The 17,401-nt window shown below is 28.8% G+C and overlaps 1 protein-coding gene across 1 annotated transcript; it reads right to left on the bottom strand.

Moving 5' to 3' along the window:
* Positions 1-616: 616 nt before the first annotated feature.
* LOC133291887 (COP9 signalosome complex subunit 5a-like) lies at positions 617-4,852 on the bottom strand. Its single transcript, XM_061490240.1, has 6 exons — positions 4,395-4,852; positions 4,012-4,293; positions 3,770-3,917; positions 3,513-3,595; positions 1,092-1,169; positions 617-1,009 (listed from the first exon to the last, which is right to left on the bottom strand). Exons 1-6 carry the CDS (start codon positions 4,797-4,799, stop codon positions 920-922), a joined length of 1,086 nt encoding a protein of 361 aa, XP_061346224.1. The 5' UTR covers positions 4,800-4,852; the 3' UTR covers positions 617-919.
* Between the last annotated feature and the right edge of the window lie 12,549 nt (positions 4,853-17,401).

Below are 17,401 nucleotides of genomic sequence, written 5' to 3' on the forward strand. Positions count from 1 at the left end.
AATTAATTATAAATATAACCCAAGTTAGATTGACAAAAATCAAAAGTTAAAATTTAATTGTAAACGTTTATAAACAATTTAATTTGTAAATATAACTCACCTCAATAAATATATCCTTTTATATTGTGTTATCTTTTCAAATATCTTATTTTTTTACTTTTTAAAAGAGGTCAACAAAAAATTACCTTTCGAATTTTACAATAATGTTTAATATTAATTAAACACTAAAGTATCTTTCTTTGCAATAGTTTGCACACGAAATTACAATTAAATTTGTGGGTTAATAACTTCTACTTCCAGAAGTTTTTTTTTTCATACCCTCACATCGATAGCTGCCCTTTGTTTTTTTGTTTTTTTTTTTAAAAAAAGAACTATGAATCCCATCTTGTATTCACTCTGCAGAAACAAAAAAAACTTCTCCTATGAAAGGAGAAGTTATTAACCCTAAATTTATATACCAAAATTATTTTTAAAAAGATGGATGCTACACCAAAAACATTATTCAGACCAATTTGTTTGGACACATTCAGCATTAGATTCAAAGGCTGCAATCAATCAATAAACTCAGAGCAATTCATGGTTTGTACTGCCCGTACATAAACTACGAGAAACTTTACTTAGAAGTGCACCACGAGTAGTAAGAAGTATTCAAGCAATAACCAACAGACAATTGTATACGTTAACTTTTGCTCAGGCCAGCCGTTTAGTTTCTGTTAGATGAATTGAGTCTGTGATGTCGATTGCCTGCTTGATAGTACAAGCGTATTCTTGTAAAATAAAACAAGAATATACTACAGAGGCAAAATGCAAAACTAGATTTGCTATCCAACTGTTAAGTGTAAACCGGTTGGCCGATAATGACCACACACACCAAAAAAAAAAAAAGAATATATAAATGCACGTCTAGTAGATGCCAAAATCAGCTTTCAATCATTGGTTCAGGGTCAGATGTTTCGGGGCGAGACCTGTTTGCTTGATGAACGGAGTTGAACAGAATGTCCTTGATTACCTACATAGAAGAAATTAACATTATATTTCAGCCGTCTTGCAAAGAATAATATAATAAAAAGGGGGGTGGCAGTGAAAGTCACCTGTGACATTAGCCCATGCACTTGCTCCACGGTTATTTTTGCACTATCACGAGTAATCTTAGCAAGTGGAGATTCTTCCTGCAAATCATTAAGATGTCTGCTTCAGGTATGCAAGGAGGAAAATTCGAGGGGGAGTAGGGAGAGGATATTAACATCTTCATTGAGTGGTATTCATGGGTGCTCACAAAGTTTATAATGACAGAATAATATGAAACAAATATAATGGTGAGCGATGAATATATCAGTATGCATACTAGCAAGGTTTGCTGTATTATAACAGTAAATTGACTAAGTAAATCTAAGATGCCATGGGGAAACCAAATTACAAATTAAACCAGCAGAAATTCATTTGTCCTCAGAAAAAATTAATCAGGCACCAAGCACAATTAAGTACTCCAGTAATCAATACATTTGACATATTTATGACTCAGCCAAATAGAAACAGGGCCCCAGTGGATAAAAACTAATGCAGAAATGCATATATCCAATATTGCCAGGGATATACACACATACATATATACTGTGAAGAACAACACATTTAAAAGGGAAAGGTGAACATTAGAACTTAGGGCAATTGTGATTCTGTTTTTTTTTTATAATTATGAAGTATAATTGGAATATTGACAACAAAGTGAATATGGGATAAGGGTGTTTTGGAATCCTCTTGTAAACAACAACACATAATGGGAAAACAAATTCTTAGGTCAGATGCAGCAGTTAGTCCAACAGGCTCAAACATCCATGTGTCCAACATCCAGGTCCTGTCCTAATCTTTTGTTGTCATAGATTTGATTAATGAAAGAAAGTAGCAAACAACTTTACCAGCTGAGTTGGCCAATGCCCACATTTTAAACCGCTACTCCAAAAATAAACACAAATAAAGGAGTTTCACTTTATTTTGAGACAAGGTAACATGTTGTTAGCATGATTCTGAATGTTCTAAATTATTGGCATCTGAGTTAGTAAAGCGTGTATTATGCCAGGTAAGGACAGAGGAAGCTATAAAGTTACCAATTTATGTGTAAACAACACTATGTCAAAGTTCATACATTTTGATTTCGATTAATTATATTTATGCTCTTTTATCTAAGAGAAAAAGCTACTTATACTTACTGAACAATCCTTAAATTACATTTTAGACACTTGCAAATTGCAATAATGGTTTATACTATAGAGATCTTTTGTTCATAAACATACCAAAGGTAACTGGCACTACATTCAATCATCTAATGCAAAACAAATATGAACCCAAAAAAAAATGAAAAGAGGGGGGGGGGGGGGGCTCTTGCATGCATGTACATCTTGATGATGACATATAGCTATTAAGCTATAAACCCACAATGTGACCAAATCCATTTAGGGCATACATTACATTACATTAACCCACAATGTACATCTCTCCTATCCTAATGCAGGCCCTTCATCAGGCTTACACGGTTATACCTATCATATTGGTGTCTGATTTCTAATACACATAAGCACTTCCATTCCACAGAAACCTACGCATATTTCAAAATTACTATCTCAGCAAATATACTAGATAAAGTCATTTTACTTTACAACATATCAGAAAATAGCAATATATATCCATCTGAAGGGCAATCCTGTCACCCAATCACTTCAGTAAGTACTATCATACATAATCAGGAGGTTGGAAGAAAACTTTAAATTTGGAATATGGGGTCTAATTTTATGACATGGCATGAGGAATCTTGGCAGAGGTAGCCTTTACAAAACCATATACGAAGCTATTACAATGATTCTTGTTAATTCATCCAGTATTTGCCTCTAAGTCTGTTTCCTACAATTTTTTAGACTTTTCCCTATTATGAACATAATGAAGTTATTTAAAGGGAGAAATGCTAAGGGGCCCAGATTTTTGCTGCCCAGAAGTTTCCTACGTAACAAAATCCAACATGCAGGGATCACATGGGCTGCCATTCCTCCGGGCTGTATATATCTTTCCATTTAAAGGTGCAAGACATGACAATTACAGTAGGAGTAGATTGGAAATGGAGTTACAGAATATTGAGGTAGTGTAGATGCAAAAAAAGCCCTTTACTGACACTTCCGTATCATAAAAAATTGAAAGAAAAATAGAATGGAACAATTAGAGGTGTAAATCACTAATAAACAAGCAAGCACAACGTGGTATACTGATCATGGATTCCAATGCCTGACCTTCAGAAAAAGGCTCAGAATTTCAATGAGTAGATGTATATCTAAATTTCCCTATAGCATGAACTAGACAACGATAGATAAACACACAGCAAGGTTTCGATTATCAAGAAGTTATGCTGTCCTTGAGATCAAACTAACAAGATGAAACATTTCAATAATCCAAAGGAAACACTCAATACAAATATTCAAATAAATGAAAGAAAGAAATTATTGTAGATTTATAAAGCAATAGTTACTCACTTCTTTCTTTCTAGGAGCGGGTGCTATTAGTGGCCCAAAGCGTGAGTGAGCCAACTGATTCTCTGCTTGTTCTAGCTTTTCAGCTGCAATAAAGGAATTTTCGAATTGAGATACTCTGTTACTTTTAATAATAACAATGATAGGAAATTTTATAAGAGAAACGTGGAACCATCCTAGTCCACTAGTCTATCATGACAAGTGGAAAAACCGAAACAAAAAATATATATTGCAGTAAAAAGAAAGCCACTGAACAGTACCTAAATCTGAGATTTGTCCAGCAACGTAGTCTCCATTACCCAACAGAGGAGAAGATGACAGTGTATTCACCCAATATTTGTTCCATAACAAATCCAAGAGGTGTGAATCCAGAGAAGACTTAAAGTAAGTGATGTCCAATGCATAATACTGCAAATGCACACAAATGATGTTGAAACCCAATTTCTTTTTTAAAAATAAAATAAAATAAAAATGGAACAACTGTTCTGGAAAGAAGAATGACCTGTTTACAGTGGACACCAAAATCTTCAATCTTGTTAAGAGGGATGGTCTGATACTCAGAAATAGGCTCATCTGAAGGCTTATAACCTTCAGGGTAAGTCCTGAAAGCACCAATCTCAACTTTTCCAGCAGAAACAGTCCTTGTAGGGTCAATAACAACCGCAAGAAAGGGTTCCTGAAATTGCTGATTCAGCATCTGGGTTGAAACATCAATGCCCGAAAGCCAGCACCCATAACCAGGATGAGAATGATACCATCCCACAACATTTTCTAACCGTCCTGCCTACACCAAACCAAACCAAACCAAGAATGAGTTCAAACCAACCAGCTATAATTGGGGTTAGGGTTTCTCCAATTGGGATTAGGGTTAGGGTTTTAGCAAACCTGCTTGTTGGTTTGAGAATAATCAACCATGTACTCATATGCATCGGCTTGGGCATTGACGCGGGTTTCGGTGCCTTCAACGGGCAAAGCGAAGGCATCCATGACGATGATGGCATCGGCGTCGGTCTTTCCCTGCATCAGCCCCATCACCTCGATGGTGCCGCCGGAGCGAGCGTGAACCACCATCTTCAGGAGTGCCAGTGCGGAGATCTTCACGCGCTTGAAGTAGTGTGGGTCGTTCGCCCATGGCTTGTCACGCTGAAACTCGTTCTGCCCTGCCTCGTCGTAGTAGAAGATGGAGTCGTCGGCGGCGGAGGCAGCCGGAGTGTCCATTGGGATGATGTTGTTCTCCAGCTCCCATGTTTGCTGTGCTATCGCCGATGAAGACGAAGACAAGGGTTCCATTTCTTGCACTTGCGGAGGGACAGAGAGTCTCTACAATAGAATTTAAATTAACATGTATTTTCAATGATTTTTCTTTTTTTAGTAGCAGTATTTATTTTCAATGATTTTATACCAATAGTTAGACAATAGGTATATATTGTACAAAGGGAAGATACCGTAACCACCAACTAGTATTATTATCAATGTTATTATCAATCAATATCATCGTTAGATCGTTATGTTGATCCAACGGTGGGTTATATTTATTTCCATCTTTGTATGGTTATGACTTCTCATATTTAATATTTTATATCTATTTTCATCTTCGTATGGTTATGATTTTCTATATTTAATGTTTTCGGGAATCATAATCATAAAAAGAAGGAAATAAATATAATCATTGGATCAACATAACGATCTAACGGTGAAATTGATTGGTAGTAACATTAGTAGTAACACTAGTTGGTTATTACAATATCCTACCATTTGTATAAAATATTATAAAAAAATTATATAACATATAAATTTTTATTGTACAAAATTTGTTGTGTAAAATTTACTGTGATAATTTACATAAAAATTAAAGACATAATATATACCAAGGGAAAGGTTATAGTTACTACTTTTTTTTATTATCTCTTACTACCAAATCTTAACTGTTGATTTCCGTCAATCTAACGGTTGTAATTTATTGGGTCATACTTATTAATTAATTATTATTTTCAATAAATTATAACCGTTAGATTGACGGAAATCAACAGTTAAGATTTGGTAGTAAGAAAAAGAGGTAGAAAGTATAACCTCTCTCATATATCAATACTAGTGAATTACTCGTGCGATGCCCGGAGAAAAAAGAACGAAATCGTTGTTGCCGTCGTTGGTTAATCGTCGCACCGGTAAATCAACACCATCTTGTTATCAAGCTTTGAACGGTACTATGGTGGAGGTATAAACATGAAGGAACAACAAATAAAAAAGTAAACATGTTACTAGAGAATTATGTGAAATAAAAAAGAATTATCTTGCTATTTTGTGCTATTTTTGAACTTTAAAAGGATATAGCATTCACACGGAACTTATAAATATCAACCACAAACAAATTTGCAACTCATGGGCGTTGATTGTTATATAAAGCAGATATAGTTATGTACTTAATAATTCATTCTTTAAATATAACCACCGATGAACCTTATCCTTTGTATTATTATTCAATATGATCTCGTCTTATTGTTTCAGCCGTATACAAAATGAAATCAATTAATATACATGAAGAAAAAAATAAAATGTTATGCTCATTGTTCATATTGTTTAGATGCACTTTTATTTATCACAATATGATTGTTCATTTTATTTAGATGTTTGTTTCTGAAATATTTGCAGCAGTAAATCTAATTATCTTAACCATAGAAAGACGGGTTTGTTAGACAGTAGATATGAGCGGGAAAACATTTTCGCGCGAGCTCATTTTGCCACATCTAATTGTCAACATTTTCTATCAACTTATAATAGGTTTTCGTATTTATCCATATAAAAAAGGTTCTTATACTTACATCTAGATTACTATGTATCTATTTTTTCTGTAGTTGTACCATATATATTAGATGAAGAGTTCAAAAATATTTGAGTTAGTACGTTTAATATTATAACAAACATTTTATAGTTGAAGTTAAATGTGGTAATATGAAAAGACCATTCATTTGCTTAATTACATAAGTATAAATAATTGTTCACAATATATATATGGGAAAAATGTTTCTACAGTTAATGCAGATAACTTATCTGTATTTATTCCCAAAACGACGTCATTTTGGTATTGAAATCTTAAAAAATTATAAATATAAAAATTATTATAACCCTAAAATAAATTAAAATTACAAAAACATCATAATTTCTGCCCCAAAACGACGTCGTATTGGACTTACTGCAGATAACTTATCTGCAGTAACTGCAGAAAAAGCGAACTCATTATATATATAAACATATATTTAATGCATCATATTTAATCTGAATATTTTACACAAGGTTTTTATATTTTATCTCAGAGATGATTATTCATTTATAACAATCAGAATTACAAAATAATAATAAATAATTATTTTTTTTGTAAGGATTTGTTTCCTTAGTATTTTGAATTTTACAAATTTGTATTTACAAAAATTGAAATCAAATTTAGAAATTTAATTATAAAAGAGGAAGTATGAAATTTTAATTTAGTTACAAAAATAAGTTGGTGGGTCAGCCCTCGGGGTCTAGCTCAATTTACCACCTCTAACTATCAGCATGTAATATGTTTTTATATTTATCCAAAAAAAGTTCTTATAGCCGCATTTAGGTTTTTATATTTTATCTCAAATATGCACTTTCATTTATTACAATCACATTTAAAAAATAATAAATAGTCATTTTTTGAAAGAATTTGAGTCGTTAGTATTTGGAATTTTATAAATTCGTATTTACAAAAATTAAAATCAGATTTATGAATTTAATTATAAAAAAAGAAGGATGAAATTTTAATTTAATTATAAAAATATGTTGGTGGGTCGGCCATCCGGGCCGAACCCAGTTTACCACCATTAACTATTAGCATGTAATATATTTTTATATTTATCCACAAAAAAGGCTCTTATAGTTGCGTCCTCCCATGCACGGACACGCTTTTTCTTTGGAAATTTACGTGTCGGACACGTGTCCGACACGGACACGCTCCGACACGCTCGGACACGCGTCCGACACGCGGTCAACATTTGAGGACACGTGGTCAACTCTCCGACACGTTCCGACACGCGGTCAATATTTGGGGACACGCGATCAACATTTGGGGACACGCTCGGACACGCTCGGACATGTTTTTTTTTTTTATTTATTTATTTTTTTATTTATTTTTTTGTTTTTTTATTTTTTTAAAATCTTAATTTTTTTTTTTAACTAAATATAAAAGAAATAATTCATAAATTAATTTTTTTCTGTTATAAAATTTGACATTAAAAATTAACAAACTACGAAAAATTATTTATATTTATATTTATGTAATAAAATTTAAATATTTAATTGGTTATATGACTTATTATGGATTCTTATATGTATTAAATATAAATCATATTATATATATTAAAAATTTTATTTAATATCAAAACGTGTCCCAACGTGTCCAAATATGACATTTTTTAGAATTAACGTGTCGGCGTGTCGTGTCGTGTCGTGTCCCGTGTCCAGTGTCCGTGTCCGTGTCCGTGCATCATAGGTTGCGTCTACATTTTTATATTTTATCGCAGAGATGAACTTTCATTTATTACAATCAGATTTACAAAATAATAATAAATAATTATTTTTTTGTAAGAATTTGTGTCCTTAGTATTTAAAATTTTTAAAATTTGTATTTACAAAAATTGAAAACAGATTTAGGAATTTAATTATAAAAGAAGAATTGTGAAATTTTAATTTAATTATAAAAATAGGTTGGTGAGTCGGTCCTTCAGGTCGAACCTAGTTTGTCATTTCTAACTATCAGCATGTAATAGGTTTTTAAATTTATTCACACAAAAATATTCTTATAGTTGCGTTTAAGTTTTTATATTTTATCTCAGAGATGAACTTTTATTTATTATAACCGATTTAAAATAATAATAAATAATTATTTTTTCAACGAATTGTGTCGTTAGCACTTAACTTTTTCAATGCATTATAAAATACACCATTGTTTAAAGAACCAAGTAACATCACTAGGCCTTTCCAAAACAATGTGGTATAAGTTGTTAAGAATTATACTTTTATATTTTCTGACAATGATTTGTTTTTTCCTTGCCACAATGAGGAAAATAATTTACAGTGAGTCAAATTTAAAGTTTAAATTAGTTAGTTTTTGTTTGAGTCAAATTTAGAATTTAAATTTTAAAAATACAAATCAAGCGTTCAAAAAAAAAGTAAATATTTTGTTTTTAAATTAGACGCTCGAAATCTTTTTTATCCTTTTTAAACAGATATTAAAATTTAAAGTTTAAATTTGAAATGGTTCGAGTCAAATTTATATGAAATGTTTTAGTTGAGAAATAAGTTTGTTGAAAATGTAGAGATGGAAAAGGGTGTGAAATAAGTTTTTACACACTATAAATTGTTAATATTATGTCTTTCCAAAACCATGTGGTATAAGTTGTTAAGAATTATATGACTATATTTTCTGACAATAATTTGTTTTTTTTCCTTGCCACAATGAGGAAGATAATTTATAGTGAGTCAAATTTAAATTTTAAATTAGTTAGTTTTTGTTTGCGTCAATTTTAGAATTTAAATTTTAAAAATACAAACCAAGCGTTCAAAAAATAGTAAAATTTTTATTTTTAAATTAGACGCTCGAAATTCTTTTAATCCTTTTTAAACAGATATTAAAATTTAAAGTTTAAATTAGTTAGTTTTTGTTGAGTCAAATTTATAATTTAAATTTTAAAAATACAAACCAAGCGTTCAAAAAACAGTTAATTTTTTGTTTTTAAATTAGGCGCTCAAAATCCTTTTTATTCTTTTTGAATACATATTAAAATTTAAAGTTTAAATTACTTAATTTTTGTTTGAGTCAAATTTCGAATTTAAATTTTAAAAATACAAACCAAGCGTTCAAAAAACAGTAAATTTTTTATTTTTAAATTAGACGCTCGAAATCCTTTTTATCCCTTTTAAACAGATATTAAAATTTAAAGTCTATAATTTGAAATCGTTTGAGTCAAATTTATATGAAATGTTTTAGTTGAGAAATAAGTTTGTTGAAAATGTACAGAAAGGAAAGGGTGTGAAATAAGTTTGACTCACTATAAATTGTTAATATTATATCTTTTCAAAACAATGTGATATAAGTTGATAAGAATTATATGGTTGTATTTTCTGACAATGATTTGTTTTTTTTCTTACCACAATGAGAAAGATAATTTATAGTGAGTCAAATTTAAAGTTTAAATTAGTTAGTTTTTGTTTGAGTCAAATTTAGAATTTAAATTTTAAAAATACAAACCAAGCGTTCAAAAAACAGTAATTTTTTTTTTTAAATTAGATGCTCGAAATTCTTTTAATCCTTTTTAAACAGATATTAAAATTTAAAGTTTAAATTAGTTAGTTTTTGTTTGAGTCAAATTTAGAATTTATATTTTAAAAATACAAACCAAGCGTTCAAAAAACAGTTAATTTTTTGTTTTTAAATTAGGCGCTCAAAATCCTTTTTATCCTTTTTGAATACATATTAAAATTTAAAGTTTAAATTAGTTAATTTTTGTTTGCGTCAAATTTCGAATTTAAATTTTAAAAATACAAACCAAGTGTTCAAAAAATAGTAAAATTTTTATTTTTAAATTAGCTCTCGAAATCCTTTTTATCCCTTTTAAACAGATATTAAAATTTAAAGTTTAAATTTGAAATAGTTTGAGTCAAATTTATATGAAATGTTTTAGTTGAGAAATAAGTTTGTTGAAAATGTAGAGAAGGGAAAGGGTGTGAAATAAGTTTGACTCACTATAAATTGTTAATATTAGATCTTTCCAAAACGATGTGGTATAAGTTGTTAAGAATTATATGGTTGTATTTTCTGACAATGATTTGTTTTTTTTCCTTGCCACAATGAGAAAGATAATTTATAGTGAGCCAAATTTAAAGTTTAAGTTAGTTAGTTTTTGTTTGAGTCAAATTTAGAATTTAAATTTTAAAAATACAAACCAAGCGTTCAAAAACAGTAAATTTTTTGTTTTTAAATTAGACGCTCTGAATCTTTTTTATCCTTTTTAAACAGATATTAAAATTTAAATTTTAAATTTGAAATGGTTTGAGTCAAATTTATATGAAATGTTTGTGTTGAGAAATAAGTTTGTTGAAAATGTAGAGAAGGAAAAGGGTGTGAAATAAGTTTGACTCACTATAAATTATTAATATCAGATATTTCCAAAATAATGTGATATAAGTTGTTAAGAATTATATGGCTATATTTTCTGACAATGATTTGTTTTTTTCCTTTGCCACAATAAGGAAGATAATTTATAGTGAGCTAAATTTGAATTTTAAATTAGTTACTTTTTGTTTGAGTCAAATTTAGAATTTAAATTTTAAAAATACAAACCAAGCATTCAAAAAACAGTAAATTTTTGTTTTAAAATTAGACGCTCAAAATCTTTTTTATCTTTTTAAACAGATATTAAAATTTAAAGTTTAAATTAATTAGTTTTTGTTTGAGTCAAATTTAGAATTTGAATTTGAATAATACAAACCAAGCGTTCAATGCATAATAATGCGTATTTTTTTTTTATAAATTGTTAATATTAGGTCTTTCGAATTTTGAGATGCATCAACAGATTAGAAATTTTTTACCCTTTTTTATTATTATTATTTTTTTGAATTTTTTTTAAAAAAAATTCTGGAATATTCACTTTTTTTAAAGTATATTGATTTCAAGGCTAATTATGATAAATTTAATTAGAAGATAAAAAGATTCATGTTCCTGTATTATATTTTGGAATTGAAGAGCCGTCAATTTCTCTTCTCGTTCATATTTTCAACATGAGCATACAAAACAGAGCTTTTCAAAGCCTAATGAAATTGAATTAGGCTAGACACTTATACAATAGGCACAAACAAAATTTAAAAAAAGTAGAAGGATAAATTAATAGTGATATTCAAAGCAAAAATTTCCTAAGAGAAAAATTGCTTTGAAACTATGTTGTTGGGTTGCACTGGTCTAGCATCTCACACACTTCAACATTCTTTGAAGAAATTGAAGATGATTTTATGAGGGTCAAAGTAGTATCATTCCTATCCAACTCATCACTTCCATCATCACGGTAAGCATATCTGCCAAAAACATACATAAATTAAAGAACATCAACAACAATGCGAAATAAATTATGTATAGAGAGGAAGAATAGAAGGGAAAGTTCATCTTGCTCTTGCAGACATTAAAGATAGAAAATATAAGAACTTTAAGATAAAAGAGAAATTTTTACCGTGTTGACAGATAACACACGAGAGAGAAAAAGACAGAACTTGCCAAAAGGCTGGGATGATCCACGCATTATGCCATTGCTCGTTGTATATTTTAAAGTTAAGACATTTTATTATATCATTTCATTCATGATATTAGATTATGGAGAAAATACTTGTAGAAGAAAAGCAGATAGAGAAGAATGTCATACCTTCCTCTGAGGAAGTACAAAAGCAATATCCCAGTGATTCTAAATCATCGCGTCAGTTTTGTTCTACAACAAAGCTGCAAAAGAAAAAGCAAAAATATTACATGTTCATGTGATAGAACAACAATCTGAGAAGATGAAGAAGATAAACACATAGATAAGAGAAGGAATATGTGCGCAGAAGTTAATTACCAAATGAAATAATCAATAACACATATTCTTTTTATACACAAAATATTTGCCTTTTTTACAAAATATTTTTGTTTTTTTATTGATTATTTTTAACAAAAATGTAATGGGATAATAAATGAGTTGTCTGGCACCAACAATTGTTCAAATGTTTTCTCACTCTTTAAAATTTAAATTCAAATTAAAAATTAAAAATTAAAATTAAAAATAAAGATTTCAGAAAGTAGTGGGACATTAAATGAGTTGTGTGCCATAAACAATTGTTAACATATTTTTTCAATTGAATTTAATTACAAATTCGATTTTATTTAATATATTTTTATTTTTATTCTTTTTTACCAAAGAAGGAAAGGTTTTAATTAAATATTTTGTATTGTGAACACAAAGCTGAAAGTGAAGAAGAAAACGACACGTCAGCAACTTGCCAAAGAATATGTTTCCTTTAGAATATTAGATAAGGAAAATAAAAATAAATAATTAAATAATATATTATGATATTTATCACACATATAACACTATTCACATATATGTTACTATGCATATAAACGGTAATTATAAATTACAAAATTTTAAACTTCCTTAAATATGAATTAATATATATATATATATAATTATAATATATAACAACATAAATTGCAGAAAAATAAATTTATATACATATATTGATATATATACACGTATATAATTATAAAGTGTGGAAACATAAATGTAAATTGCCAAAATAAATAACATAAAATAAATCGAAACGCGATATCCCATAGCTATTAAGGAAAGAAGAGAAAAAGTAAAATAAGGAAAAAATGTTTATCATTTTAAATGACATAAAATTCTGTCATTTTAAGAGAGATAGACACAAAAAAATATTTTTTTATTTAAAATTTAAATTAAAAAAAACCACCCACTTTTTCTCCCATGATTTTCATTCCTTATGTCTATCTCTCTCTTAAAATGACATAACTTATGTCATTTAAAATGACAAACACCAAACCCGTAAAATAAATAACATATAACACTTCAACGGAGTTTATATTTTAAAAGAAGAAGAAAGTTATACTTATCTTATTATTCATTTTTATCTTTCATTGTAAAAATAATCTTTTACTCTCAATTTCTTTTTTTTCCTCTCCCTCTCCCCGAGTAAAGTTTCCTCCAAAATTTGCTATTTTTCTTATTTCCTTCAAAATTCTCTCTTGGATTTTCACTCTATTTTTTTTATATAAATAGAAATTGAACACATAACTTAATACAATCAATGAACCAATCCTAACAGCACTGGACCAATTCTAGTGACTTCATTCCATTTTTTTTTTGAAGCAATGGCTAATGGCTCCTTGGATTTCTATTTATAGGGAAAATATTACCATGTCAATGGTAAACGTAATATTATAATAGTAACATATTATTTAACTAATAATCATGAAAGAAAACAGTTACATGTGAAATGTTTTGGAGTTTTGTTTATAATAATTTATGATTGAATTATATAATTTGGGGTGTTGTTTGTAATAATTTATAATTGATTTATATATTTTTGGAGTATTGTTTATAATAATTTGTGATTGAATTATATATTTTGGAAGGGACAGGATATTCTTACACCGGTGTAAGAGTTAGAAGTCCTACACTCAATCTTAACCATTGATCCACTTGTATCTAATGGCTCACTTTACTAAAAAGTTAGATCCTTTAGATATAAGTGAGATCAATGAACAAGATTAAGAGTGTAACTTACACTGGTGTAAAATGCCCCTTGGAGGGATAGGATCAACTTACACCGGTGTAAGAATAATAAAACTTACGCCAAATCTTAACCGTTGATTTCCGTACATCCAATGGTTGATATTTATTGGGAATTAAAAATTAATTAATAAGTGAGACCTAATAAATCTTAACCGTTAGATGTAGAAAATCAATGGTTAAGATTTGGTGTAAGATTTATTATTCTTACACCAGTGTAAGATGATCCTGCCCCTATTTTGGAACATTATTTGCAACAATTTATGATTGATTTACATATTTCTGGAATGTTATTATAATAATTTGTGATTGAATTATATATTTTGGAATGTTATTTATGATTAAATTATTATTATTATTTCAATGTTTTGCCAAAAAAATATAAATTGGAGACATTTTGCAAACTTTTTAGTGATGATACCATTCTTCCCTTCTCAAATTCCCTTCTTAATTTCGTCCTTTTTTTATCTTTTAAAAAGGTATATTTTTTTGCTTAGCTATCCGAATTGAATGCTTTTTTTATTTTATGTAACTTTTCATGCAGTGACAAATACATGAAGGGCAAGAATTTCTTTTGAAAAAAAAAAAAAAAAACCTCACCCTTTCAAAGGTGTAGGGAATGTAAAATGACAATAAGGAGTAATAGTCACCATTTTGCATTTTGTATATTTTGTATGTACATGCGAAATTATATTTAAAATCATAATTCCAAGAACTCGTAAAAAATCAAGGCTTTTATCGTCCTTTCAATTTTTCAGTTAATTAAATTTGAAATTGATGACATTAAATAAACATGACATCGGCAAACGGCCTATGAATATTATTATATAAATCATATTATGTGGTGAAAATTGGAGATTACCCTTAGCAAAATATATATATATATATATATATATATATATATATATATATATTGAGTGTATTTTGAAAGCAAATTACCCATTTGATATTAGTGTTTTAATCAAATTACCCATTTGGTATTAGTGCTTTTATCCTCCTTTTTATTTTGTTTAGTGAGTTATTAAAAATAATAAATTAACAAGTGCTGTGATGTGGCGCAACCCAGGACAAACACGTTATTTCCTTTAATAGTTAATAATAATAATAATAATAATAATAATAATAAAAAGTGTGGCCGTTAATACCCAGTTTCCAATGCTGTTATTATTATCTTTAAGTTTATAAGAAGGGGGACAAATTTGTGCCGCTGAAATATTATAAATCTGTACCCATGATCGCGATCTCTCCGCCTCGTGGAATTAGTCCTTAGTTTTCAACGGGATAGCTTTGAAACAATTTTCAAAAATAAAAAAAAAAAAAAATATCACGTGTCATTATTTGCCTTTTCAAACCATGTTCACGAGCTTGCATAGGGATCACAGTGGGAATTTCTCTTCACTCCTAGAAACGTAATGACAATAATAACTGCATTTTTCACATAGAAATAAAAACAAAGGAATTAAGAAAGGCGATATTAAAGTGATAATTTATGGCAAAAAATAGATTTATTGTTTTTTAAATAATTTTTTTTGAATTTATGACTGTTTTGAAAATAATTACATATTTATTGCACAATATCACGCTTAATTTGGCATCACCAATTACGCCTATTTAGGCGTCACTCATCAGGTGTTGACACGTGTCACATTTTTTTTCCAAAAAAAAAATTAATAATTTAATCGTAAAACTTATAAGGGCCATAACTTTTGACTCGGGTATGCGAATCAGGTAATTTTTTTTGATTCCACGTAACTTTTCGATATCTACGTAATGACACCTCATTTGACATATTTTATCTCTCACAAACATAATTTGAATTTGTAACAATGAGACTTTATCTTATAATCGTTAGATTGTGACCCAATAAATTAATAATTAATTAATAAGTGTGACCCAATAATTTATAATCGTTAGATTGACGAAAATTAACGGTTAAGATTTTGTAGTAACAAGTAATAAGAAAAAAGGTAGTAATTATAACATTTTCCTTATTTATTTCTATAACAGCGGGAGACAATGTAGTTTAATATAAAATAAAAAGAAAAGTAATATGACAATAACATGACAATAACATGCCCCCAAACAATACGATAATATAATTTACAAAAAAATTATATTTGATTAAACTCCCAAATCTTTGTAAATTATATTTGATTAAACTCCCAAATCCTAATAGTGTGTTAAATTATTAAAAAAAATAAAAGACCATAATAAAAATAGTAAAAAGATCAGTAAAATTGATAAGTAATATAATTTGTATGAATCATTAAATATAAATAGAATAATAATGAAGGTAAGATTTCTTATTTTCGTATCGGTATAAATTATCATCATTAATTTCAGACCACGACTTCTAAAATAAAGTCTCATTGTTGCAAATTCATATTGTGTTTGTGAGAGCTAAAATATGTCAAATGAGGTGTCATTATGTAGATCTCGAAAAGTTATGCGGAATCAAAAAAAAAATTACCTGATTCGGATACCTGAGTCAAAAGTTATGGTTTTCAGAAGTTTTACGATTAAATTGTTATTTTATTTTTTTGAAAAAAAAATGTGACACGTGTCAACACTGATAAGTGACGCCTAAATTAGGCGTGATTGCCTCTTTAGTGATGCCTAATTTAGACATGATTGGTGACGCATAAATTAGACGTAATATTGTACAATAAATACGTAATTATTTCAAAATTGTCATAAATTCATAATTTTTTATTTAAAAAACAATATATCAATTTTTTTGCCGATAATTTATGAGCCATCATACGTGTCATTAGATACCTTCCCAAACCATATATATGAGCTCGCACCCTGAACACAACTTCTCACCCATACGAAACTTCATGATAATAACAACAACATTGAAAATTTGGTTATAATAACACCTGTTATTTTTTTAATAACCCACAAAACGAAATAGCAAGTTTGCTCTGGATTGTGGCATGTGGTACTGGTAGCACATTGCACTTGTTATTATTTTTTCTAATAACTCGCTAAACAAAATTGTGAATTTTTCATGGGTTGCGTAATGTGTAAAGTGTCGTAACTTCGAATTTTCTCATCCTTCAAGAATGCAAAGTTTGAATGGAACAACTAGCAGGGACATTATATGCAAACACAAAAGATTAACAAATTGAAATTGAATAGTTCATAAATATCGTCTGTTTGATTTAAGGGATTTTTTTTTTTTTTTAAATTTCATTAAAAATTTCACTAATAATTAAAAATTGCCACATCAGTTTTATTTTATTTTTTGTTTTTATAAAAATTTAAAAAAATTATAAAAATAACCATTGTAATTAATGTTATGAAAATCGGACTAGTCCGGCCGGTCCAACCAATTTACCCAAAGACTGGACCCCAACTAGTCCAATCCAACTAATGGATCATGGCAAAACGACCGTACTACGATCAATTTTTAAACGTATTTCCAAATAAAGATACATTTGGAAAGTTTGCCCAATGTAGAGCAGTCAAAGACGTCATGTTGACTGACGATATTAGTTTAGTCTAATAGCTTAACGTGTCTGCATGCCACGTAGG

Source organism: Gastrolobium bilobum, unplaced genomic scaffold, assembly GCF_033153095.1.
Source record: "Gastrolobium bilobum isolate Gb01-03AN ecotype WA unplaced genomic scaffold, APGP_CSIRO_Gbil_v1 utg8480, whole genome shotgun sequence".
Lineage (NCBI taxonomy): Eukaryota > Viridiplantae > Streptophyta > Magnoliopsida > Fabales > Fabaceae > Gastrolobium > Gastrolobium bilobum.